This window comes from Gavia stellata, chromosome 4 (assembly GCF_030936135.1).
Source record: "Gavia stellata isolate bGavSte3 chromosome 4, bGavSte3.hap2, whole genome shotgun sequence".
Taxonomy (NCBI): domain Eukaryota; kingdom Metazoa; phylum Chordata; class Aves; order Gaviiformes; family Gaviidae; genus Gavia; species Gavia stellata.
The window spans coordinates 14,154,448-14,180,163 of record NC_082597.1 but is presented as its reverse complement, the minus strand read 5'-3'; the positions used below and the strand labels follow the sequence as shown (position 1 = coordinate 14,180,163).

The window sequence follows — 25,716 nt, the reverse complement described above, 5'->3', positions numbered from 1 at the left end:
AGTGCTTGGTCCCAGGTCCTCTCTCTCATGTTTTTGTCACTATGGCTTGTACTTCCATACAAGGAACAAACACTGAAGCACAAAATCAGCCCTGTAAATGAACAGTTTCGTGCACTGCTTACACCCTGCTACACTTTTGCTAAAAAATTAAAGAAGAGTTTTGAAGAAACACAGAAAGAAATTAAGAAAAGCTGTTTAAAGCTCAGTTGTTGGCTGAGCTCTGTTTCTCATTTTGCATTTGCTATGTAAACTTCAAAAAATGTTTTGTTCCTTATGCTTCTTTTGGAGATTTGCCTGTGAAGAGAATGCAAAAAATATCAAACTGCCAGCAGGAAAGTGAGTGTCAAGTTCCACTCCCTAGGGATGAAGATCTTCAAACTATTTTAAAGTTATTAATCCTATCGCCAGTAGCAGGCTCAAATCAAGCTTAAGATATTTAAATAGCTTTGTGTATAAGGCGCTAATCAAGCAACAAGGTTTAGTTGGAGACCTTTTGATGACAGTTTGGTCTTAACTGTACTCACTCCCTGTACTCTGAATACTGTGGGAACATGAGCAGATTGTGAGGATGACTTCGCTAGCATGATTAAATCACAAAAGCCAACAGCCTGCTGGATTAAGAATAAGGAAAGGAGAAGAAAAAAAAAAGAAAAAAAGTATTTCATTTTCATTTCAAAACCCACCAGTCAAGACAAGAGCATGAGCTCAGGAGACAGATGCACCACTATGCTGTGTGGCCACTTTTCCAATTTAATGCCCAGGAAAAAGTGGTTTTGGCTTTTTTTCCCATGTGTGTCTAAAGGCAGAGAACACCTTTGCAGAACATTATGTAGTGAAGTACTGACTGTTTAACTTCTCCAGTCTCCAGGAAGGCAAGTGAATAGAGAGCTCTATTTTCATATCATAAAACACACAAAGATGAGCATATTTTAAATGCTTTTCACTGGTACTGTTAAGACTGTGGTATATCTCAAAAAGGCTGTGAACAGCTTGAGTTAAATGCAAGCTGAAACCAATAAAAATCTGTAGGATAGCATCTCATCTAATGTGTTTTATAAAAGTTGGATGAACTTTCTAGTTGACTGGAAGGAATGTAGTCTTTTCCAGATACAACCTGGCTCTTTGTTTGTTTTTTTAAGATACTGCTTAAGGATCAAGGCTTCACAGAGGGACAGTGTTTTGAGGGACACTGTAAAACTGTAAAACAAAGCTCTTCCCACTCAATTCTAGTGGCAAAGAGTCAGTAAATTTGCTTCTAGGAAAGAAGGAAAGTTTTGAAGAAGTGCCTTGAGAACAGAGAAAACAGGGAGGGACATGGCAGCGGATAGTGTTACTCCTGGGATCGGAACCGTAACTCTGATTGCAACAGACCCAAGCCAACTGCACAGTGGGAGAAGGAGTGCTACATTCAGACAGCTGTTAAGTTTCAGAAGAAACTTAAGTTTCAGCAGACTGCCATAATACAAACTCTTTCAGTTGCAAGTTGCTTGCCTCACATTATTCACTGCCCCTTCAGCTGTGTTTGTATTTAACCCTGAAACTCCATGCAGCTAAAAACCAGACATTACCTTAAAGTAAACCATATAGAATTTCTGATAACAAAAGCAGTTAGGCACGTCTGTAAAGCCTTGAACGGAGTGTACAAGACTCACACAGTCAGCTCCCTCCTTGCACACTGGCTTTCAAGCAGTTCTAGAGGGTAAGTCCACAGCACTTCATAGGCCGCTCTCCCAGTATTACTGGATGAGGAGCCATTGTGTGAGCAGTGAGAAGTTATTCCTGAAGGTAGGAAACGTGTGTAAATCCCCTATGTTCCAGATGGGAATCCAGATCTAACCTCAGGCAGACGTGAAAGTCATTATTTCAGTGCATGCCTAAGTGAATGACTGTTGTAAGGAGAAGGGTGCTTCTCACCACAATCTACCCGGAGAACCATAAAGGGTGAGAAGAATTGAAGTTAAAAGAAACCCAAAAAGTCAGAGATAGGACAGTGATATCAATGTCCATCTTTTCAAGGGAATCTGGTAATTAGACAGGCTGACTCTCTCCAGAGGCACATGAGGAGGAAGGACATCTAAAGGAGTTCCTAGTCATTGAAAGAATACTTGGATGCTGGATCAACCCATAAGGTAGAGGCAGCATCTACCCGGAAACTTTCACAGGAGAAAAGGGGTTAGAGAAGACAACAGGAGATTCCTCTCTATCTCCAGAATAGACAACTGTGCTCCCCCTGGAGCACAAGTCTGATGAGGAGCGGCTGAGGGAACTGGGGTTGTTCAGTCTGGAGAAGAGGAGGCTGAGGGGAGACCTCATCGCTCTCTACAACTACCTGAAGGGAGGTTGCAGAGAGGTGGGTGTTGGTCTCTTCTCCCAAGTGACTAGGGACAGGACAAGAGGAAATGGCCTCAAGTTGCATCAGGAGAGGTTCAGGCTGGATATTAGGAAAAATTTCTTTACTGCAAGAGTGGTGAGACACTGGAACAGGCTGCCCAGGGAAGTGGTGGAGTCACCATCACTGGAGGTGTTCAAGGAACGTGTGGACAAGGCATTGTGGGACATGGTTTAATGGGCATGGTGGTGTTGGTTGATGATTGGACTTGATGATCTTACAGGTCTTTTCCAACAGTAGTGATTCTGTGAAGGCATAAGTTAACATGAGAGAGAGCCCTATTATGTGTATGCATGGTCACCAGAAGGCATGGCTCTGAGAGGAACACTGTTCAGATGCGACTTAGCAAAGCTCTAGTGCTGTAGATGGGGTGGGATTAGTACCAAAAGCTAAAAATCCTGTTAACTGCTGCAACTATTATCACGCTGGATGAAATATGGAGGAAGAATGTCTCGACTTGTGAGAAGACAATCATTCCCAAAGAGTATGGTCTTTGTAAGAGGACAGAAAAATAAAGAGAGATTGGTTTGCCAGCTTGAGAAAGTAAGAATAGGGAGACACAACCTACAAAGACAAACATCCACAACCTCTGAGGAGCACCTGTGACACTGTGGGACTTTTACCAAGGAAACTCACACAAGTGCTGAAAATCACATGGAGTAAGTGACTGCCAAAGTTAAAAGCTCACTTGGCACCAAGCAGATGGATGGCATCAGGTCAAAGATTGCTGATGGATATGAACTTGGCACTAGAACTGGGGCCAAGGATGGAGAAAGATCTGGAATCAGATGAGTCCCTGGCACCACTCAGAAACACAAGATTTACATGGTGTAAAGAAAGGGTTATATTCCAGACAATTAGATTTGGAAATTGACACCATCAGCTACAAAGATCCAAAGTCTCTGAATGATTGCAAGACTTCTCCCAGCAAACTTACAGTTGTCAACAGACAAGCTGGCAATGGAAGTAGGCGGAAGTGTGCCCACTGGCTGAATTCATTTACTCCCCAAATTCATCCACCCATGTGCTTCATAACCTTCCTTTGAGTTACTGTGGAGTGGGTGGGAGCAGATGGTAACATCAACTTCTGACAAGAGAAAAGAGGGCTGAAAGGCAACCTCCTGAGGATGCACTGTATTTAACCTAACATGCTTGCCTAGCCTGTTCTTCACAATCTGCAGTACTGACAGTCCTATGGCCTCGCCAGACAAATGCTTACCACCAGAAAGTTTATCTTACTATTTAGCTAAGTTTTCTTTACCGTAAGGTCAAATCATAATTTCTAGTCCTATCACCAGTGGACAGAGAACAATTTATTTCTTTCACATCTGCAGCAATTTCTTACGTACTGGAAAAGTGCATCTTATCTTCCCTCAGTCTTCTCTTCTTTACACAAAAACAACACTTTTTTTCAGTCTTCCCTCACAAATCATGTTTTTAGGTCTCTGATCATGTGTTCTCCTTCAGAGTCTCTACAGTTGTCCACATCCTTTTTGAAGTACAGTACTCAAAACTGGACACCTTCCAACAAAGTATTACTAATGCCATATAAAGCCAAGGGATTATTTTGAGTTTTACAGAACAGTCATGTTAATACACTGTTTATTTTTTTGCAACTGTGTAACATTGTTGTTTCCCGTTCACTGATGTTTTTATTGAAATACTCCTCCTCTTGTGACCACACAGGTAATTATTCCTACCTTTGTACTTTGAACTTAAAAGGACTTACTAGAAAAATGGCCTAAAAAGCATATAAATCAAGATTATTTAAATTTTAACCCTGCCCTTCAACATGTTTGGCATGACAGTCTCCTAAGCTCCTTTTCTGCTTGCATATTTGACACTTTTTAGCCTGCTACTCTTCCTCTTACCATATATAGTTAATGATTTCTACAGACTTCTTAAATCAGCTGATTTAAGAATACAGGCAGACCTGGAGATATAGGGAAGGCACAGACATCGAGCAGTAAGAGCTAAGCAGAATCCTCTCTTCCTACCCTCTTTGCCAGGGAAATGAAAAGAATGCCTTGACACGATCGCCATCAGAAATTACTGGAGTTAGTCAAGCACTCTCAAACTAGACAGCCGAACAAATGCTTTCACAGATGGAAGCTGGATCTGTTTTTATAACACATTTCATTATACCATACATACTACTTCTGAGAGTGCCTACTGATGTCAATGGAAACAGATGCCTTATCCTTGCAAATTACTCTGAAGAGTAAACCCCCAGCACTGCTCTCTAGTTCTTCCCTTTCTCTGCAGGTGTCCCGATTTGGCAGGAAGGTCCCTTCCTTTTCTATAAGAACAAAACACCTTTTCACACTCTCATCACTCTGCCTCCAGAGTGCTCACTCCAGGGTTTCATCTTCTTGCTTTGACTAAATCCCGCTCTATTCCTTGGCTATCTTGCGAAACCCTGGATGTGAATGCTTGTGGGATTGTAGTGTACTGACTTCCCCACTCAGCGCAGAAATGGGAGCCATGAAGCAAGGTGATGACGTACATCATAACCACTGTAACAGCAGTAGGGAAGGCTTTCCTAGAGCAGGTGATAGACTAGGTGCATGTTTACCCAAGTCACAGAACTCTAACCTGTCTTCCCACTGGAGAGCCTCCTCTCTAACATCTCTCACAATATTCCCAGAGGCAAGTAAAACTTCCTGAAAGCAGCTGGTTCCTGTGTTATCCACATGAGAACTGGCCAGTTTTTGAAAAATCAGCTATTTTTAAACTAACCTTTGAGCTCAGAAACATAAAAATCTCAACTGCCATGCTCTTGTGATACAGAGGGTTTTTTCCACTTGTCAAACCCCCTCTTCTCTCTCCATTTTGTATTTATTTAGTTGCAGCAGAAGGACAGCTGTAGACTCTGTACCTAAAACTTCAAGAGTGGATAGTGTTTTCATGATACAGGAACAGTATTAAATGATTTTAAATTATTTCAGAATCTACTTGTACAAGAACATTCTCAAATATCAACTTTAAAAAGAAGAGATTGTTGAGAATGAGGGGACAAGTACTTGGCCTGCAGAAAGAATACACTGTCCCCATGGGATAAGGTAAAGAGAAGGAGAAGCAGGAAACATCTCCCTTGCCATGCTAAAGGAATTTACTGACTTGACAAAGAAAGGGGAGGCACTGTTTTCAAAAGGGTAAGAAAAGGAGCAAAACACATGTTAAAACCAACTACTTAATTTCTCTTCATGTTTGTTGCTTCTTACTGACCAGTGAAGAAAAGGGAGGAGAGAGCTGCTATAAATCATTGGTTACATTATGTGAGAAAACACTTAAGTCTAAATGCCCAGTATAAAGACAGATGAAGATACGTTACTTCAGGCCAGCACTAGTTTAGCTGAATGGTATCCTGCAGAAAAGCCATTCCAGGGTCTATTTTCATTCATCTGTATTATGATCAATTAAGATCTATGTTTAGTAAGTTTTTTGTGCAATGCTGTAGCCTCTTTAAACAACTGATAATCAGTGGCCTAATGCTGTTGCCTCTGCATAACTCTTGCTGATTTCCATGTCTTTGGGATATGTATATTTGAGGGTTAACTAATCAGAGCTGCTTTTGGCCTCAACTGCCAAGATCATTTCCATACAGAATGGTGGGCTGAAAAATTGCATCCGCTTCAGCGATAACTGTCCTATATGAACACTGACTGCGTCATGAAACCAGAGAACCCATTCAGCTGTGTATATTTGAAACACCACTCTTATCTTGAATGTTGCCAGAATAACAAGATGATTGACTGGTCAGTGGTCCTTATTCACTGGAAGATGTGTTGTTTTACTGCTGAGGCGATTCATTCCATAGAGCCTTGCTGGAATCTGGGGTCCTTCCACAGGTTTCTAGCCTGAGAACTTCTAACCATGTTTTTTAAAATATTTGTATTTATAAACACTAGTAAATTTAAATGCTAGTTACTGTTCAAGACAGGAAGAGATACACCTATACATTTCAAGACTACTATTTTATATAAGCAGGCTACATATTAAAGTTATGCACATACAATTCTAACATTTCCCAACTTTGAGATTATTATCTTACATGGGGGAGGAAAAGAAGTTTTGTGCATATTTTCTTAGGTTTAAAACCAAAGAAGAACTCAAAGCCTCACCCAGTCTGCTATCATATCAGGTCACACTGACATAACACGTTCAAAAACAAAGCTGGAGCCTTCAGACACATTACGTTAATGTTTCCTCTTAAGCAAACTGAGTAATTGGTAACAGAAACAGCCTTAACTTCTAAATAGACACGTCCAGAAAGGAGGAGAGAAATACACACCCTGACAATGAATTGTACAACTGTTTTCTAAAGCAGGAAACAGCAAGACTTGGGATTCCCAAGTTCAATTTTAAATGCATTAGAAGAATGCTTCCAGTAATTGCAGGCACCTTTCCATGTACTCTCTATTCCACCATGCTCCAGCTTCTTCTGCTCTTCTCCTAGCTATCTCCCGTCCATTGTTTCTCAGCCTATCCTGCACCATTTAACATTTATATTGTACATTTATAAATATGCCATATACCCCTTTTACTTCCCCCTCACACCCAACAGAGATAGACGGAGAAAACTTTTCATTATATTTTTAATAGACATTCCCTGGCAATTTATTACATATGACTGTCTAAGCCAACAAAAAAATGGGTCAAATTCAGCCCTGGATTACCTCCCACAAATTCACTGGAATAATGCTGAGGATGAATTTGGCTCTAAGACTTTTGTTAGAGAAGCAGTTTTTTGCACTCACAAGTCATTTACCAAAAAAAATGAAAAAGTCATCTAGTAACATGGGGACTACAATGGCACAAGCAAACATTTGAACCTGAAACAGATGAAACAAGAAGCCAAGAGCAATAAACTCATAAGGAAATGTAGATGCCTTTGACTACGGCCAGACAGACGTTTATTGGAAGCCAAGATTAGTAAGCCTTACCACTTATAGTTACGTGATCGTCCTTGGAGGCACTCTGTGTTTCTTTCAACTGGATCTCTGAGCTCACATCCACTTTTCTTCCAGACAACTGTAAGTAGGCTTTGAGAGAGGCAGGTACCTTGACTGTAATAGAACCTGGTATAAATTCAAATGAAAGCTAGTTAGTTTAACATTGAGATCAAAGCATGAAACAAGCAATTATTTAGCTAACTTGAATCAAATAATCATTTGTTGGTTTGGGGTTTGTTTGTTTGTTGTTTTTTTTAAGAGCCTTCAGACACAGTAACCTCTTTTTTTGTCTCTGAAAGGATAAACGAAGATATCTTCATTTATTTCAACCAGAATACTGTATGTCACATGTAGAAAATGGCGTCACAGTATTTCCTTGGCAGACATGAAAATGAACATTGACATATACTGCTAGCAATGGCTCTTGGTAGAGGATCTTATTACAGGAATGATCAAGGGAAGCAAATCTAATAGATCTCACAAGTATTATGGCTTTAGTTTCATCTTCTAGTTGCATATTTACATATTTACACTCCTGAGCAAGGACAGGAGATCAGATCTGATGATTAATCCACTCACTGCATGGCACATTACGAAAGAACTGCTCCTCTGGAACGATGAGATGCCGCTTACATACTGTTAACACTAGCAATTGCCTTTGCTTTACTGCTCAGGGCCAGCTGTTCACATCCTTGAACAGATGCAGTCTCAAAAGTGACTAATCAGTTTAGACTATGTATCACCAAGATGTAAACTACTAGCAAAATTGCAGCTTTGGTGGCCTGAATAATTCTACCCTTGTGATTAAAACCAGAAATTCTGACTTCTGCTTCCCCTAAATATGTGCTTCTATGCATCAGACTGAAGGCAGGTGCTGGGCCCCAACCTGCCCATGTTCATCATATTTGGAATTACTCAGTCACAATGTTTGGAAACTGTACCCTACACATTAAAACAAAAACCTACCAAAATTCAGAATACACTTTCTGTATGCATGCTCCTTAGTATTTACCCAATTCCAACAGTCACTTTAGAAAAACATAAAAAGTTTCTTTAAATACACCCCAAAAACTGAAGCAGAACACGATAACAAAACCTGATGTTATAACAACTAAGTAGCAGTCAGAAAGCAACCCTAGCTATGCAATTTACATTCAGCAGAATCACTTGCCTGTGACAATCCTGATGAACAAGTAACCATCAGTATAATTTAGGCCTAAATTTTTCTGGATACACAAAAGCCTTAGGATAAGAAAGGGAAAAGGTCTTAATCTTTGGGTCCTCCTTGGAGAGTTGCTCAGTAATGTGACTCATAAAATCCAACACACACATGCAGCTAATTTATCATGAATGGGACATTTTCTACACTGCAGCTGTCAGCAGTTACTCTGAATTTACGGGGTAAACAAAAACAGAACTTATCAACTTTGCCTTTACTAAACTCTGCTGCCAGAAGAGATGTCAGGCAATGTTTTGAAAATAATATTAATTAGCTTTTATTAAATACATTCCTCTTTGCTACTAATTCAAAGAGACGTAACTTCATATTAAGCAATTCAAAAGGTAACTAGAAATAATATAAAAATACATTTCTTTGCACCAATGGAACTAGAATAGCTTGTACAGAAGAACGGCACACAAGTGATTTCAATGCATTTCCTTCATTATTCCCCTTCTGAGTAACTGCTAGGTTTTAACAGGGCACAGGCATTGTCTCACAGACAATGAGAGAAGGGTACCAAATGACATGTTCATTTAAACCACCTGAAGTGTCTCACATGACATTAAAGTTAAGTATAGAAATGCTGTAGTGGGTTTTTTGCAAAACTAGGGCTAACAAGATGTATTCAGGGCTTTGTTATTTGCCATTCAGAAGACATAATATTGTAACACTATGAATCCAACTTTAGGAGTGAGCTTTTAGCTAAGAAGTGGAAGTCTAGTGAGTAATCAGGAGAAAAAAGGAAGAATGGTAGGATAAGGCCCCCTCATCTTTGTTTTTCTACCTTCTAATTTCAATAATGGGACATTTCACCAGAAAAAAGAAATGTAAACGTGTGATGGTCACTGCACATACGTGTATCAGCACCATGGAGTAAACTGTGCCCAAGGCAAAGGAAGACAGTAATCCAAGTCAACTCTGCAGAATTCTGCTGGGTAGATTGCCAGGAAAAAAAGAAAAATAAAAAACAAATTCTGTAATCCATTTTAAGTATCATTACCCCTTACAGAGTTGTGCTGGTTTTGGCTGAGACAGGGTTAATTTTCTTCATAGTAGCTAGTATGGGGCCATGTTTTGGATTTGTGCTGAAAACAGTGTTGATAATACAGGGATGTTTTAGTTACTGCTGAGCAGTGCTTACACAGAGTCAAGGCCTTTTCTGCTCCTCACCCCACCCCACCAGCGAGTGGGCTGGGGGTGCACAAGAGGTTGGGAGGGGACACAGCTGGGACAGCTGACCCCAACTGACCAAAGGGATATTCCATACCATATGATGTCATGCTCAGTATATAAACTAGGGGGAAAGCTGGCCGGGGGACTGCTGCTTGGGCTGGGCATTGGTCAGAGGGTGGTGAGCAATTGTTTTCATTTGCATCACTTCCCTTTCTTGTTTGTTGTTGTTGTTATTTTCCTTTTCATTACAATTTTTATTATTAGTATCATTATTATTATTATTATTTTATTTTATTTTACTTATTAAACTGTTCTTAACCCACTCAAAGAGCTTTCTCGCTTTTACTTTTCCTATTCTCTCCCCCATCCCGCTGGGGCAGGGAGGGGGTGAGTGAGCGGCTGTGTGGTGCTTAGTTGCCAGCTGGGCTTAAACCATGACAAGAGTTTACTGTATTGTAAGTATTTATACATATTTTCTAATAATGAGGTAAAAAAGAATGTAGATAACCAACAATCACAAACTCATTTTTTCCAGACAGATAAACAAAAAACCCTTACCCCCTTTTCTTTTACATCATAAGCTGCCACAGAAAATATTTGTTTTAGTTTACGAACCTTTCTGGGATTTCAGATCCACTTTTCTTAATTGACTGACATAAACATCTATTGCCCCGTGATGTGTAGAAGCTTTTAGACTTCCATCTGATGAATCTAAAAAAAACAAAGAAAAAGAAAAGAACTTGTGTATCTCACTCTTTTTAAATAAAAATTTGCTAGAATCTTTCTTTGTACTTTGAACGGATTTTGTCAATTCTTCCATGTCTGAGAAATATCTTATATTTATTTACTGAATGTCAGACTTCTCTTAGAAAAACAGGTTTCTGAACAAAACTTATCTCCCCAGTCCAGAATTAGGGCATACAGTGGTCCCAAGGCCATAGTCCTGCAGCTGTTACTGGACTTGTAGCATCTACAAGGCCTCAACAACACTCCCCTTTTTCTGCAAGGATGGATTAACCTTCATGCGAAGATCAAGCACAAAATCTGAACACTAAGATGTATTTTAGTTTCCAAAAGAGCTCATTTGCTTAGAACTCTGCACAGGGAGAACTTTACCCAGGAAAGCTACCCCATGCAAACAACAAGCAGTTGTGCACTGTAACGTCTTATTACACTGAAGAACTGTGTAAAGTCTGATTCGCTATATCTGAATTTTAAAAAAATGTTTGAGATAACTATTGCACTTTAATATACATAGGAAAACAGCATTCGTTCTTTGCCCTGGAATAGAGAGACCTGCATTTTCTTCTATGCATTATTAGCTGAAATTTATGGTAACAAAACTTTCTGAAGAAACCTTTTTACAAATACAAAGCCTTTAAGAAGACTTAACTGTATACTTGAGAAGTAGTCTTTAATTACTTGCAATGTATTCCAGTTTTAAATACACAAATTTCCATAATATTACAGTTAAGTCCTAAAGAGTTAACTTTTGAACAACTGAACAGACCTATAGCTGATAAGAATTGTAAAGAAATCGTAAAGCAACTCTAGAGAAGCATAAAAAAATTACGTATGTACGTGAGCAAAAGGCAGTCAGTGAAATATCTTTTTAGATACACTGCTAGAAATGAAAGTATTGGCAAGAAATCTTGAAATACTGATAGACACTATTTTTCTTAGTTTCTGGATGTGCATAGAAAAAGAAACACAGTCAAACTTTCGGAACTAGCTAATAACAGAATCAAACCCAAATGAAACTTCCCATTTTAAAAAGTAAAAACAATGAGAGAATGAAGTTGATTCATCGTAACAAGGGGATGTCTAGCATGAAAGCCTTAAGCTTGCCATACAGTTTTAGCTCTAAATACACTCATCTGGAGCTTTTCTGATGCTAGATCTCAAGGACAGATGTGGAAGGTCAGTGTACTACATACAAAAAGTAAAAACAGAAAGGGATTGTTATCCCACAGCTAAAACTGATTTATTTGGAGAGGAAAGTAACTAAAATAAAAGTAGCCAATCCATACCTAGTCAGTGAAAAACTAAGACTGTCTTTGACTAACAAGAAACCAATAACAACTAGCATTGGATGGGAATGTTTTTCCCATTTCAGTAGATTGTGTTAAAGAAGTTCTGTTCCAAATATGAAGGAAAAATATAAACTCCTTGTAAACTGAAATTAATAAATTGAGAAAAAAGTTTTGCTTGTGTAAGTCACAACGAAACATTTTATTGGTAACTTTTTAAAATGTTTGTAAGTTTGAAAATGAAAGTCATTGAAACAGAAAAACATGATATGAATCAATCTTCTAAATAAAAATTTTTTGTAGCCATAAATCAACATTTTCATGTAAAAGCTACTTTTGCAGGTACTCCAAATCAAATTTAGTAACAGCCAATCACTGAGACTCCACATAACCTTGACAGAGATTTTGCTGGCAACAGATACAGGAAATATCCAGCCTCTGACTCTTCTGTTTTAAAAAAAACATGCAGTTAGTTCCTTTATCTGCACTACCAAGAAAGAAGAGTCTCCTGTGATAGGACAGCAACACTCTACGGAGTACAGCTGCTAACTGTCTGTACACCACCACCAGCTGATGGTACTTTACAAGGACCAATGTTTATTCAGTGAACCCTTCCTCTTCCCACTCTTCAAATGCAAAAGCAGCTCTTGGTGAGATTTTTCCTAGTAGAAAGATGCCATTTGCAAATCTAGTTGCCCCACTTCAATACAGAGAGTTCCTTTCTAGATTTTTCAATTATAGAGAGAGATATATAGATATATATATAAAAAAACAATTCTAATTTTGTGAGAGACTGGATTCTGTTTGATGAAGGCATAAACAGAATAAAGGATGCAGGAAGAGGGCAGTAGACATAGGTTCACCAAGGCACAGATTTACCTTGAAAGTAAAAAAACAAAACACAACAACAAAACACAACTTGAGGGAAAGCACCACTGAACAGAAGTTTCTTATGGCAGAAGAAAATACAGCAAAGTTTCAAAAGCACTGAGAACCTCGGCAGCATTAACCAAACATTAAAGCTGACATTACAATACCTGTTTATCTTTGATCTATGGAAATAACATGAAATATATTTTATTAAAACAACTGAATATGATTTACGGAAAGAATTTTATGTATATGATATTAAATACAAATGCTTAGATACAAATAAGAATGCCAAGAGACTTGAAGTTGTTCATCACTTCTGCAAAGTCTATTAAAGATGCTGTGTAAGTTTTGTGTCTCTATAACGCTAAACAAATTAGAAAGGGAAAAAAACAGGAAATTATTAAAACCAGCAAAGATGAGGTTATGTAACAGAAAAAGCCAAATATAAATAAACAAATAAATATTTCAACAAGAAAAATTACCCTATATTAGGAAACAGAATCTGGTAGGACAAAATATGTAACTGAAATCATAATGGAAACAATACATATTTTACAGTTATGACAGACTAAAACTAAGGCAATTTATTTTTAAATATACACCCAGTGTTAGCTGAGATCAGTGTGAATAACTTAAGGTAAAAACAAGAAAAAAGTGCATAGTTTGAATTCAAAGTTTGCTAAGGACTGACAACTCAAGGGGAAATACAAGGATGAATCGTTCTACCAGAAAGAGAACAGATGGTCACTCTTGAGCAACTTCAGCTATTTAAGAATTTACTAGTACAGGGGGAAAAAAAGCAATGAAGCATGATGTCCTCGACAAAGTTTTTGTTACGCTGAGAGAGCTGGGACTGTTCAGCCTGGAGAAGACAAGGCTCAGAGGGGATCTTGTATATACCTTGGTATATTGGCATATTCTTGGAGATATTCAAAAGCTGTCTGGCCATGGTCCTGTGCCACTTGGTCTAGGTGACCCTGCTTGGAGTGGGGAGGGTGGACCAGATAACCTCCAGAGGTCATGTTCATTAAACATTATGCTTTTTTTTATAGGACTTACTTTTTATTACAGATCAAAACATAACAGCCTCATTTTAACAACAAGATTTCAGGATTTCATTTTCAGTTTCAAAATTTATAGCTTAATACACCTGTAAAGGAGTAGTAAGAAAATGTTAACCATAATTTTAGTATGTTTAAGGAGAATGCTGACCTACTGAGGAAAAAAAACCCTCAGAGTGATTTCTTCAGCATCAATGGTATTTTATCCCAACAGGAAAAGCACTTTGGGTTTTGCATTCCAGATCTAATAAATAAGTAGTATTCTACAATGCTAAACACAGCCCTATATTTTAATATGCATGAGACATGCAGTTCTTGGATATCATAGCTGCTTCTTTCCAAGCAGGATGAATACATTAGTCTAGCTCTGCATAGATTCAGACTTTCAGATTTGGTCTCTTGATTTAAATCCATGGAAATTAGATCTTCATTAGCCAAATTTTTGTAGATTAAGAATGGCATACGTATGTTTGAAATATAATGAACAAACCTGATATTTATAGGATACTGCATTTCTTAAAACATACCTAATGCATATTAAATAATAGTGATAGTACTTAAGGAGACATAAGAGAGCATTTTGGATTCAATTATCAACAGCTTTCAGTGCACCCCAACTAATGAGGGAAAGAAACAATTTTTCAGAAAAATAAATTATTTTTCCATTTGTGGCATCCTATGAAAGACTTTCAGACATCATACCTGTAGGAAAATACTGCCTGTTAGTTATTAGAATTGGATCATACTTGGATGTCTAGTTATAGTTCAACTGTCTGGAATATAGACTGGTTAGCTCTATACTGGAACAGAAGTATCCATTTGTGGATGAAACGGGTGGTGTAGTCCTTCATTTTTCTGCTATGAACAAATATGTATTGACAACTGTAGCAAGATATATATTTTATACTTGTAGAATGTATATCTTACCAAGAGTCGAAAACCCCAAAATATTGCTTCAAAACCAATATAAACTTAAGTACTCTTGTAACAACATCCAGAATCTTCAGCACCATTGTATGAGATACTATAAAACATACATGATGTAGCATCACCAAAACTATTTATTGTTAATAGAACACATACACAAGTAAAAACATTTCTTCTTTTAAGCTGCAAGGAAAACCCTGTTGTTCTCAGGCAGCAGCTACTTTTTCTGTACGCTCCAATTTCTGGAAGTAGCTTCTCCAGGACATAAGCTCTGTCCAGAATGCTATATAATCTACATTCAAAAGGACACAAGGAGAGGGAAGGGGAACATGGAAGCAAAGACTGATGATAAAACCAAGTAGTAACTCAGTAGATATTAACTCATAGTGGACTATTTTCTTTTAAACTTTCATTTTTCATAATCTGACACCTGAGGGAGAAGAAAAAGCAGCTGATTCCAACCTGCCTGGAGAGCAGAACCCTTTGTATAGGATGGTGTGGAAGAAAGCATGGGAACAATGGGAAAAACAATTACAGGTCTGTCATCAGCAGAACACAGAAGGTGGTCAAGTTCTGAGATACAAGGCTGGAAGATGAAGGACACTTAAAATGAGAGCCAGAACATTAACATACTTCAAGCAGATGGGAAAGACTAGAGCAATAGAACTAATTGTTATTAGGAGACAAGTATGTGCATGGATAAATTTTTTTTTAAGTACTTAAGAGCTGCACTTTATGAATTACAGTAAATGACTTTAACGGAATTCAGAAATGAGGTTTTTAATTTAAAAATTCCCTAGATCACGTATTAAAAACTTAATTCTCAAGGCAAAACTCACAGATGCAGCATTACTTCTATATACACTAGAACTGTTTATTGTTTTATTTTTCAGTTATCCAAAACTGACTTAAATACCGTAATTGTTTTCCATAATGGATTCTTAAAATAAAACTTTGGTTCTATTTTTTATTACTAGGGAATTGCCTTATTATGACACTCTCTCATCACAAAGGAGGATCTCAGACACCTCAGTTCACTTTCATGTCAGACCTATTCTCAAAAACATGAATTTGAGTAAGTTGAAATGTTCTTAATTGTTAAGTTTCTGTTGATTTAAGACAGTGAGCATCACAGCAAGTCACTGACGCCTTTAGGTTGTCTAGTGTGGGTTACTGAAGAAAGAAATCAGCAGAAAAAGGCAAACTGACACCGACATATTTAAAAAAATATAAATTAGAGTTTCTTGGATCTCAATATACAGTTCTCCTTGCCAGCATAAGTCCCTGCTGCCCATAAGCTGGTTAAGGTTGTTTCCTCCCCTCTGAAATGAAACAACCACCATAAGCTTTGTCATTTATGACTATACCAAACACAGAAGATTAATTTCTTCAATGCATAATTGGGTTAAACGTAAGTAATCCAGTAAGGAAAAACAATTTTTTTTGAGCTGGTAGGGGAAAATTTGGCTTGGCAGAAGAGTAGAGAATATATGATCAGACCATACCGATAACATTGAGAAATAAGCAAATTCCAGCAGGACTGAACATGAGCAGTGTGCCCTGGCAGAAAAGAAGTCGAACAGTATCCTTGGCAGTATTAACTGGAGCATGGCCAGTGTATCAAGGGAAGGGATTATCCTCCTCTACTCAGCACTTACTAGACCACACCTAGAATACAGCATCCAGTGTTGGGGCTCCCAATAGAAGGGAGATATCAATAAACTGGAGCAAATTCAGCAGAGAAAGCACCAAGATAGTCAGGGCATGGAGCACCTTCCCCATCAGGGGAGGGTGAGGGATGAGGGCTTGCTCAGCCTGGAGAACAGACTGCTTCAGGACCTGACAGCAGCCCCCTAGTATCTGCGAGGGAGTGATCAAGACGACAAAGCCAGGTTCCTCAGAGTGGGGCATGATGAGAGCACAACAGACATAAGCTGAAACAAGAGAGTTTCAGTCTGAATAGAAGGAGAACATTTTTCTCCCTGAGGACAGTCAAGCAGTGGAACAGTTTGCCCAGAGAGGCTGCACGGCGTGCATCCTGGCAAGTTTTCAAGACCACAGGATAAAGCCCTGAGCAACCTCACAGCTGGCATGGCTCTGAGCAGAAGGTTGGAGACTAGAGACTGCTTGAGCAGAGGGGCTGAACAAGATGTCCTCCAGAAGTCCCTTCCAACCTCAACCATTCTGTGATTCTACAACTTCCTGAGGTCTCTTCCAACCTGAGTTTTCCTATGAATTTACCAAATAAAAATTTAAAAGATTAAGCTTGTTCTAAAAACAAAGTACTCCATTAGCTTTTCTAAGATTATTCAGATTTCTAACTACTATTTTCAGTAGTAACTTAAATAAGAAGTACAAACAGGTCTGGTTGTTTTAAATTAAAACCCATTCAAAACCCATAGAACATTTGTTAGAAGTAGGAAGCTTCAAGTATAGGTTTGGAAAACAATTTGTCAGTGACTAACAAAGCTCACAGTATAGAAAAAAAGGAATAATCCGTACTTTCATATTTTAACAATGTCAGTATGAAACACTGCCATATGCCAGATGCTTAAAATCACACCGAATTTTGGACAGAGTCTTCAAAAAATAAAAACAGATTTACACAAACAAGTAATACCAAAATAAAAAACCAAATCAAACCAAACTATTCTATAAATAGTAAAAAAAGCAGAAAATTAAAGGGAGTAAGAGACAACAACACTGGTTTCTTGTTTTAATGCAGAATTATACAAGAATAAGAAACTGTCAATACAATTGCTTGTATTTTCCCCAAAATATTTTGGAAAAAAAAAAATAATCCAGCACTCTCAACTATCTTTTAGTTTGGCTTGTAAATAAATCTCTCAAAAGCAAAGGATATGTCCCCAAAATCTAGATATGAGTGTGGGTTTTTCAGTTAACTGATAAAATTCTGCCTCCAGTGAAATAAATAACTACATCCCTATGAAAACCCAGCCAGGGATGTTAGAAGATCCGAGTTGTTCTTCCCATTTCTATCAGCAAGTCCCTGTCAGGTCTCTGGCAATCCACCAAACTATCTTGTGGCGTAAATTTGTCATACACAAAAACCTTTCACTTAAAACTTTACATTTTCTTTCTCAAGCTTTTAGAGTTGAACCACTGGATTTTAAAAGTCATTTGCCTTTGGAAAAATCCATAAAAATCTAAAGTATGTTTATGCTCTTTAGGAAAAGATTAAGTCTAACTAGTGCTTTCAGAATTGAAATCTGAAAAATAAAGTTTATTCAACTGTAAGATGTGTCTTAATGTTTAAGCTGAACCTGGTTAATTAAGGAAAATAATCATCTGTTGATGGAAAAAGCTATCTCCTATGTTAAGAAACCTTTATTTAAACACTTCATATTCTGTGAGTTTATCTAACAGAGGGAAAAACAGACTAGCAAGCTTAATTTAATTCTGTGGTTTAATGACTAACTCATGAGTATTGCATTCATTTTCCAGGAATGTTAATATAGATTGCTTAGAAACTTAAGAAGAGTTGTAACAGCACAGCCTGTCCCTGAACAATGCTTAGTGAGTGACTATGGTTACTACCATTAGCAGAAGTCTTTGAGATTTGAGCCTGTAACCAAGTTAATTTACAGAAGAGGAAATCCTTCTATGTACATTCAAGAGCAACTAAGCCTTGTCTATGATTCTGTTACTTCATTTTTCTGCCACAGAAATAACCAGAATTTGAGTTTCTCACTTTTGTGTTGATGTGCTATAAAATGGCCAATATTTTCCTACAATAATACAACTGATAGTATGTATACCATAACTGATAACTCCAAGTTATCCTGTTGTATAAAAGCTCAAGTTCCTGGAAAAAAGTTTGAGCTGTTTTTATTTCTGAAGGGAAAACAATGATTAGTGTAATAGTTTGGAAATGTTTAAATTATCACAAGCCTTCCCCCACAATATGTAATACATCACAGAATGATAGGATTGGAAGGGACCTCTGGAGATCACCTAGTCCAACCCCCCCGCCAGAGCAGGTTCACCTAGAGCAGGTTGCACAGGAATGCATCCAGGTGAGTTTTGAATATCTCCAGAGAAGGAGACTCCACAACAATGATTAACGCTTTGTGAAATAAAAATTAAACATAGTTAATCATTGATATCAACAAATGTAAGATAGAGAACTAGGTTAAAGGCAAAATGATTGCATTTGATGCATGCTTAGTCTTTTCTCATATCCTTTTATCCCATCTTAATCTAAAACACGACACCCTAGACTCAGTTTAACTTATGCAAAGCCCAGCAGGTATTGTGGTATCAAAAGCTAGACAGTGTGCCTTGTCCAACTGCAAAAGGCTGACAGTCAAGTTTCGAAAGCATCTCCTTCAGCTACAGAGCTATCAGTGCTACTCCTGAAAAGAAAAGAGGGCAGAAACATCTCTAAGGAAACACCTCCTTTTTACTTTCCCTGTGAATACTTAGCTTTTAGAAAGGAAAAGGAAGAGTGAGAAAAGAGTTCTCAGAAAGAAGGTAGAACCTACCTACTGTGATACTCCCTGTTTTGGTCTGAAGGCTGGTGTTACCTATTAGGAAAAGAAAAGGGACAAAAAATGTTAAGAGCATATGATTTAATTGGTTTCTGAAATCATAACAAAGACTAAAGTAATGTGATCCTATGCAAGGGCGTTATAGTTGTAGTAGTATATCTGATTTGCATATAAAAGCAAAATAGCATAAACCAGTTATATTGCTTGACTATTATTGCTTTACAAACAAAAATCTCAACACATATGGGTAACAATGAAGTGATTCCAGACAAGAAAAACACTCCAAGTAAAGCTTAAAGACAGAGGGAGAGAAAAGCAGAGAGGCATTGCAAGACTAAAGCACAATATAGTCTTATTTTATTTTGGGCCTGTTTTTTTTTTCCAATTGCTCTGATGCCTGCAACAGCACTACGGATGTTTTAAGTAGTTTAATAGGATGAGTAACATAAACAGTTTCTATTTTCTTCTTTTATATACATACATCCATCTCCCCCCGCCCCAAGGGGTTTTTTTGCTTTATCCTCAAAGGCTACTTCCTGGACTCACTGAACATTACCTACTCCCTCCAAACGTATTCTTATGTGCATGACAACCCCTTTTCAATGCTTTTCATTGACTTCAGTGAGATCTGAGTGTGTTGGACAAACTGGAGAACATCAAACAAAAGAGTATGTAAGGCATAAAATGTAGGATGGTCTCGTACTGAACTTGCATTACTTTGAACAGGCCCTGGTGTTTTAGCCTTAAAGTCTCAAAATACATACTCCTCCCCTTTACATAAGGCATCAAGAGAACCTGGAAGGAGGACAGATGTACCTCATAACAGAAAAGCCATCTATACTACCAACAGTCTAACAAAGTTGGTAGAAATGCCATAGTTCCATGTATGTCACACATGGCTAACTGCCTCACAAAAAATGCTTTGAATTAAAAAACTAAACCACAACATGTCGTTCCTGTCACTCCCTCATCCTTCCAGGAGGACAACAGATTGACAAATAAGGTTGATCACAGTAATTGACTCCAATTTAGTAATACACAGTATTCACAACAATCTTCACATCTTTCAGAAGATGCCTTTAAAAATTACAAATGGATCAAGCTCTGCTCCTATCTTCTGTAATTACACAGTAGTAAACAACCATTAGGGTAGAATGCATTCCACTGTATATGATCTGCAGTGGGTTTTTTTAGTGGTCCATGGGCTGAAAGCTAGAAAAGCAGCCTATCATCAATAGTCTTAAATTCATCATTTCAGGCACATACTGTACAAAATACTTAGGGGTTCTGAAAATCAGTCGAAACAAAACCCTATTTCAATGAAAGACGTTTGGCTTTACTGTTTGCTGTTTCTAAAAGACACACTATAATTATCCCACCCTTTTCCACAGTTTATCATGACTAGTACTTATTTTTGTACAACCTACAAAAAAGCCTAGGGTTTTGTCAGCTAGCAACTCCCATGGAGCTGAAGCTAGATTCTACTTGGTCTGAATATAGCCCCTGGGACTTGTGGATTTGCTGGTCTGTTCTTTGTTTTTCTGAGTTTTTCGTTTTCTGTTTTGATAAGCAGGTCCTTGAAAAATATTAAACATTTAGAAATCAAACTCCTATTAACCACAAACTTATATGGCAGATATGACTAATGTTGCGTAATGTAAGCATATTAGTGTGGTAGGCTCACTTCCAATATTCAGCTAGAACAAAAGTTGCTTTTAAAGCAGATAGGAATGTCTTGCTGTGTTGTGACCTGCAGTGTCTACAGACAGTGCATAGAAGTGTATTTTTGGTCATGTCATTGATCCATGAAGGCCAACACGTAACTGACAATTTTTAAGATAGCCAAGTATTTTTTGGACACGTCAAGGGCAAACAGAGAAAGACCTAACTAGAGGTAATTGCTAGTTTGATTATTACATCCAACTGACTTCAGCATTGTCGTGCAATAGTATAAAGTCCAAAATATAATAGATTTAACAAAATATTGATGACAGTGTCTCAGTATTTCTCTTTTTATTGCTTCCTGAATAAATAGTTATCTTTTGTATAATGTACAAGCTTTGCTTCTCCATAAATGCTATAAAACTTCAAACTACAGTATTGCAAGTCAGGATCAGTATAGGACAAGGGGCAAAAGATGGCTTTTGGGATATAAAGGCAGGCATCACTTTACATTGTAGTATTTCCATTTCTTCAATTTGTTTTGAAGGCTCTCAAGGTGGCAGGGTTATTCAGATACACAGAAAAAGCAAATAAACCACCATGCGGCTTTTTACCACTTTGACTTTGCATTAAGTTTGCATCAGACTAAAGTAGAAACACCTAAAAGGGAACTAAAATAATACATACAGTAAAATCCAGAAACATAACTAAAATTTATGGAACATACTTGGGTATATCAGACTCTCTTCAGAAGGGATTATAGAGTGCCAAGCTCAAGCATTATACCATACTATACCATACTACCTTTGAAACATTGCAGATTTTCTACTGTCTTACTCAGGTCACTGACAGGATAAGGCAGCTATAGGTTCATCTTTTCCTATATATTACTTAGTGTGTAGATATATAAAGTAACTTCAATATCATGTTTTCCAGTGTGATCCTCTCACATAATGAAATAGTTTCTAGACTATGACAGAAGTCAAAAGCAAATATAAAGTCCTGCATGTGAGACAAATCAACTCTAAAGCAGTAAAAGTTGAGTGCTGACTGTCTGCAAAGAAGCTTTGCAGTTGATGACCTGAGCATCTTCATGGACACCAATTTCAGTATGAGTCAGTAAAGCAGGTCAGCTGCATACTGAGCTGTATCATTAAGGGTATAGCCAGCAGGTAAAGCCCTCTTGTGAGACTGCATTTGGAATATTGTGTCCAGTTTTGGGCTTCCCAGTCAAGAAAGACACTAATGCACTGAAGTGAGGCCAGAGAAGGGTACTGAGAAGATTAGGGGCCCAGAGCACACTACAGATGCTCAGAGAGCTGGGTTTGTTTTGCTTTAAAAGGAGAAGGCTGAGGAGGAATCTTGTTGTGGTCTTCAGCTACCTAATGGGAGGGTATAGAGAAAAGAGACAAACTCTTCTCATGGTGATGCAGCAAGAAGAAGGGATAATGGTTACAAGTTGCCATAATGGAAATTATGATTAAAAAAAGGAAAGTTTTTTTCCCCACCAGAAGGATAATTCAGGACTGGAACAAGTCGCACAGAAAGGTCATGCAATCTCTGCCCTTGAGAATATTCAAAGCTTAACAAGACAAGGCCATGAACAAGTTTACTCCAACTGAGCCCACTTTAAGCATTGGTTTGGACTAGATGTCAAATTCCTCTCCAACCTAAAACTATTTTGTGAATAAAATAAATTAATAATTAATGCAACTCAATCCAAAACTCTGGAACAGTTGCAAAGGGGGGTTTCCTTCTCCGATGTGCCCCTCTGTGGAGAAGTTTCACTGTAATGTTATTGCCCCTTGGATAAAGTAGCACATTTCTCAGTCTCGGAGCTGTTGTCCTTTTAAGTGTCAACTAGAAAGCTCAATGGCACCTGACATCTGTAATGCCTGTTACAGAAACTGATTAAAATGACTCAAAACCAACGTCTTCAAAATAGTGCATTCTTCATTTGCCATGAAAGTATGAAGAATGCAAAAGAGCAATTAAGAATGCCTAAATGCATATTCTCTTACATTTACTTTTTTTTCCTTGGCAAGACTGATTAGATTCAGTTGGGACCATTTACCCCCTTCCCTTCAGCTGTCGGCTGGACTTACAGAAAAAGCCATGTGTACTCACCGATATTTCCACAGATATCTTAATCCTCCATTCTAAGGCCATCTTAAATATTTTAGGGACTTCAGATCTGAGATGTATGCTAGGAACAGCTCGTTTCTGGATACTCAATCTAGCTTTCTTATGGGATATATGAATTACTTAGATTTTACATTAAAAGGTGCCTGCAAAATGCAAGCTATTTTGTTATTTTGAGACAGCATTACTCAAATTCCTTGTAGTGTAAAGTTTACACCTTTTCAGAGATAAGCATTTTCATATTAAAATTACTAAGAAAGATACCTTTAAGTAAAATCTTAAATTCTATTACTTTTTTAAATTACTAGTACAGTACAAACAACAATTATGCGCTGCAAGGAGTGAAATCTAGCAGACATTAAGAAGTGGGCTAAACTCAATTTAAATTAAAAGACAAATGTTCAAACTACTGTTTGTATTCATCCTGCTAACAGTGATACAGGCATTCTATAAAAAAAAAATGACAGTAATTTTTGTTCTATAACAAAAATATCAGTTTCAACAATATTAAATGGTGCACACAATATACACTCACTTTAAGAATAAAAGGCTCAGACAATGTTTTGTCTGTAGTTTGTTTGTATCATGCTGGTGGAGGGGTTTTTTTGTCTGTTTGCTTTTTGTGACAGCAAAGAAAATTTAACTTCTGATTATATGCTCATGCCTCCATAATCTGAGGCACTGAACAGCAAGAATACTGTAGACAATATCACTGTTATGGGATTGCTTAAGGACTGCAATACAGAATCACTATAGTGTTTCTACACAGAGTCAGTTTTAGTCTTTCAGGTCCTAACTTTAATCCCATTCAGGCCGTTCCTGAGTCAACTTTGCACTCAAGCTGACAGCGTTGGAATTGTACAGCCTGAGCTTCAACTACAAAAGGGGTCTCAGGCAGGTTTGTAAAGTTTGTGTTGCCCTGCCTTCAAAGTGTTGCCCTGACTTTGAAGTTCTCAGTACAAAAGCAATGAAGTCTAGCTCACTTTTGTGCACAGATGTGCTGATTTTATGCCAATTATAATATCAGCATACTGTCAGCTATAGGGAAATAGTAGGCTTAATTGCCCAAGAAACAACCTGTCCAAGTGTTTACAAACAAAACTATTACTAAAATTGAGCTACCTCATGAGCAAAGACTGGACCTGAAAGTGATCCATTTCTCTAACGTTAAAATTATAATAGGAATTTATCTTTTCTGCTAATGTGTGTGCATGTGTGTATATATGTATATGCAATATAATAATTTAAAATACTTTAGAAGTATTTGCTCTTACTATTAAAATATGATTGAGTAGCATGATGTTTTACAGAAAATATTTTTCTCAAAAAATAGAAGTACCAAGCAAATGTTAATGTGCAATTGTTTTTAAAAGAAACAGCTAAAATAACATTAGGTGTTCCAGACCCCTTTAGTAGAGAGCTCATGGAAATAACCCTGAATAATGTAAGAAATGTCTGTATAATTTGGATACAATTCTATTTGTTTTTACACTGTTGTTCAGCTAAATGACAATGAGGCATTACTAAGGAAGTAAGTCACTAACTACAGCAGATATAATTTCATTTTTGTACCAAGAAAACAAAAATAAACTTTTGGATGTTGGCAGAGGCATGAACATGCTCACAAAGTGATCATTCCACAGTAGCATTATATTGGTTTGAAGTTAGAAGAAAGCCAAAACAAAACAGCTTATCAGACAGAAATACCAGTAACAACACAGTTTACATGTTAGAAAAATACAAGGAGGAGGATAAGAAAAAAAAAAATAAAAAAAATCTTATTTCTGCCTATGCATGCTGAAGTGAACCTTACCCAACAGGTTTAGAAACCAGTCTTAAGTTTACTATAAATGGACAAAGGAGTTGATCCTTTACGGAAGAAACAAGAGTCATTTCTGAAGCAAGATGACAACACAAAATTGCTAAGTAATTGCAAGAAACTGTTTATAAGGCATACAGCCGGAAATCTGGAACTCTGACTGACCTGAGTAATTTTCACTCTGTACATCCTCCAGTTTATTTTACTTAATGTTAAATCACCACAAACACATTACAGCACAGTCAGAATTCAGTGGGAATTTTGTTAAATTAGAAAACCATACCAGATTCCAACCCTGACTGCTGTTTTATATAAAGACATTCAAGTTAATTAGTTTTAGTTCTAGGAGAAGGACAGCAAAGGGTGGATGGATCACAGAATCACCACGGTTGGAAAAGACCTGTAAGATCATCAAGTCCAACCATCAACCAACACCACCATGACCACTAAACCATGTCCTACAATGCCTCGTCCACACATTCCTTGAACACCTCCAGGGATGGTGACTCCACCACTTCCCTGGGCAGCTTATTCCAGTGTTTCACCACTCCCTCAGTAAAGAAATTTTTCCTAATATCCAGTCTGAACTTCCCCTGGCACAACTTGAGGCCATTTCCTCGTGTCCTGTCGCTAGTCACTTGGAAGATGAGACCAACACCCACCTCTCTGCAACCCCCTTTCAGGTAATTGTAGAGAGCGATAAGGTCTCCCCTCAGCCTCCTCTTCTCCAGCCTGAACAACCCCAGTTCCCTCAGCCGCTCCTCATCAGACTTGTGCTCCAGACCCCTCACCAGCTTCGTCGCCCTTCTCTGGACACCCTCCAGCACCTCAATGTCCTTCTTGGAGTGAGGGGCCCAAAACTGAACACAGTATTCGAGGTGCGGCCTCACCAGCGCCGAGTACAGGGGGACGATCACCTCCCTACTCCTGCTGGCCACACTGTTTCTGATAC

General features: G+C 37.9%; 1 protein-coding gene across 1 annotated transcript in view; it reads right to left on the bottom strand.

Moving 5' to 3' along the window:
* FAM185A (family with sequence similarity 185 member A) overlaps positions 1 to 25,716 on the bottom strand; it is a 49,045-nt gene that overhangs the window by 1,894 nt on the left and 21,435 nt on the right. The window contains exons 5-7 of the mRNA XM_059817277.1: positions 19,136 to 19,177; positions 10,355 to 10,450; positions 7,336 to 7,470 (exon numbers count right to left, since the gene is read on the bottom strand). Of these exons, the coding sequence (XP_059673260.1) occupies positions 7,336 to 7,470; positions 10,355 to 10,450; positions 19,136 to 19,177 (273 nt within the window). The remainder of the gene's footprint in view (positions 1 to 7,335; positions 7,471 to 10,354; positions 10,451 to 19,135; positions 19,178 to 25,716) is intronic.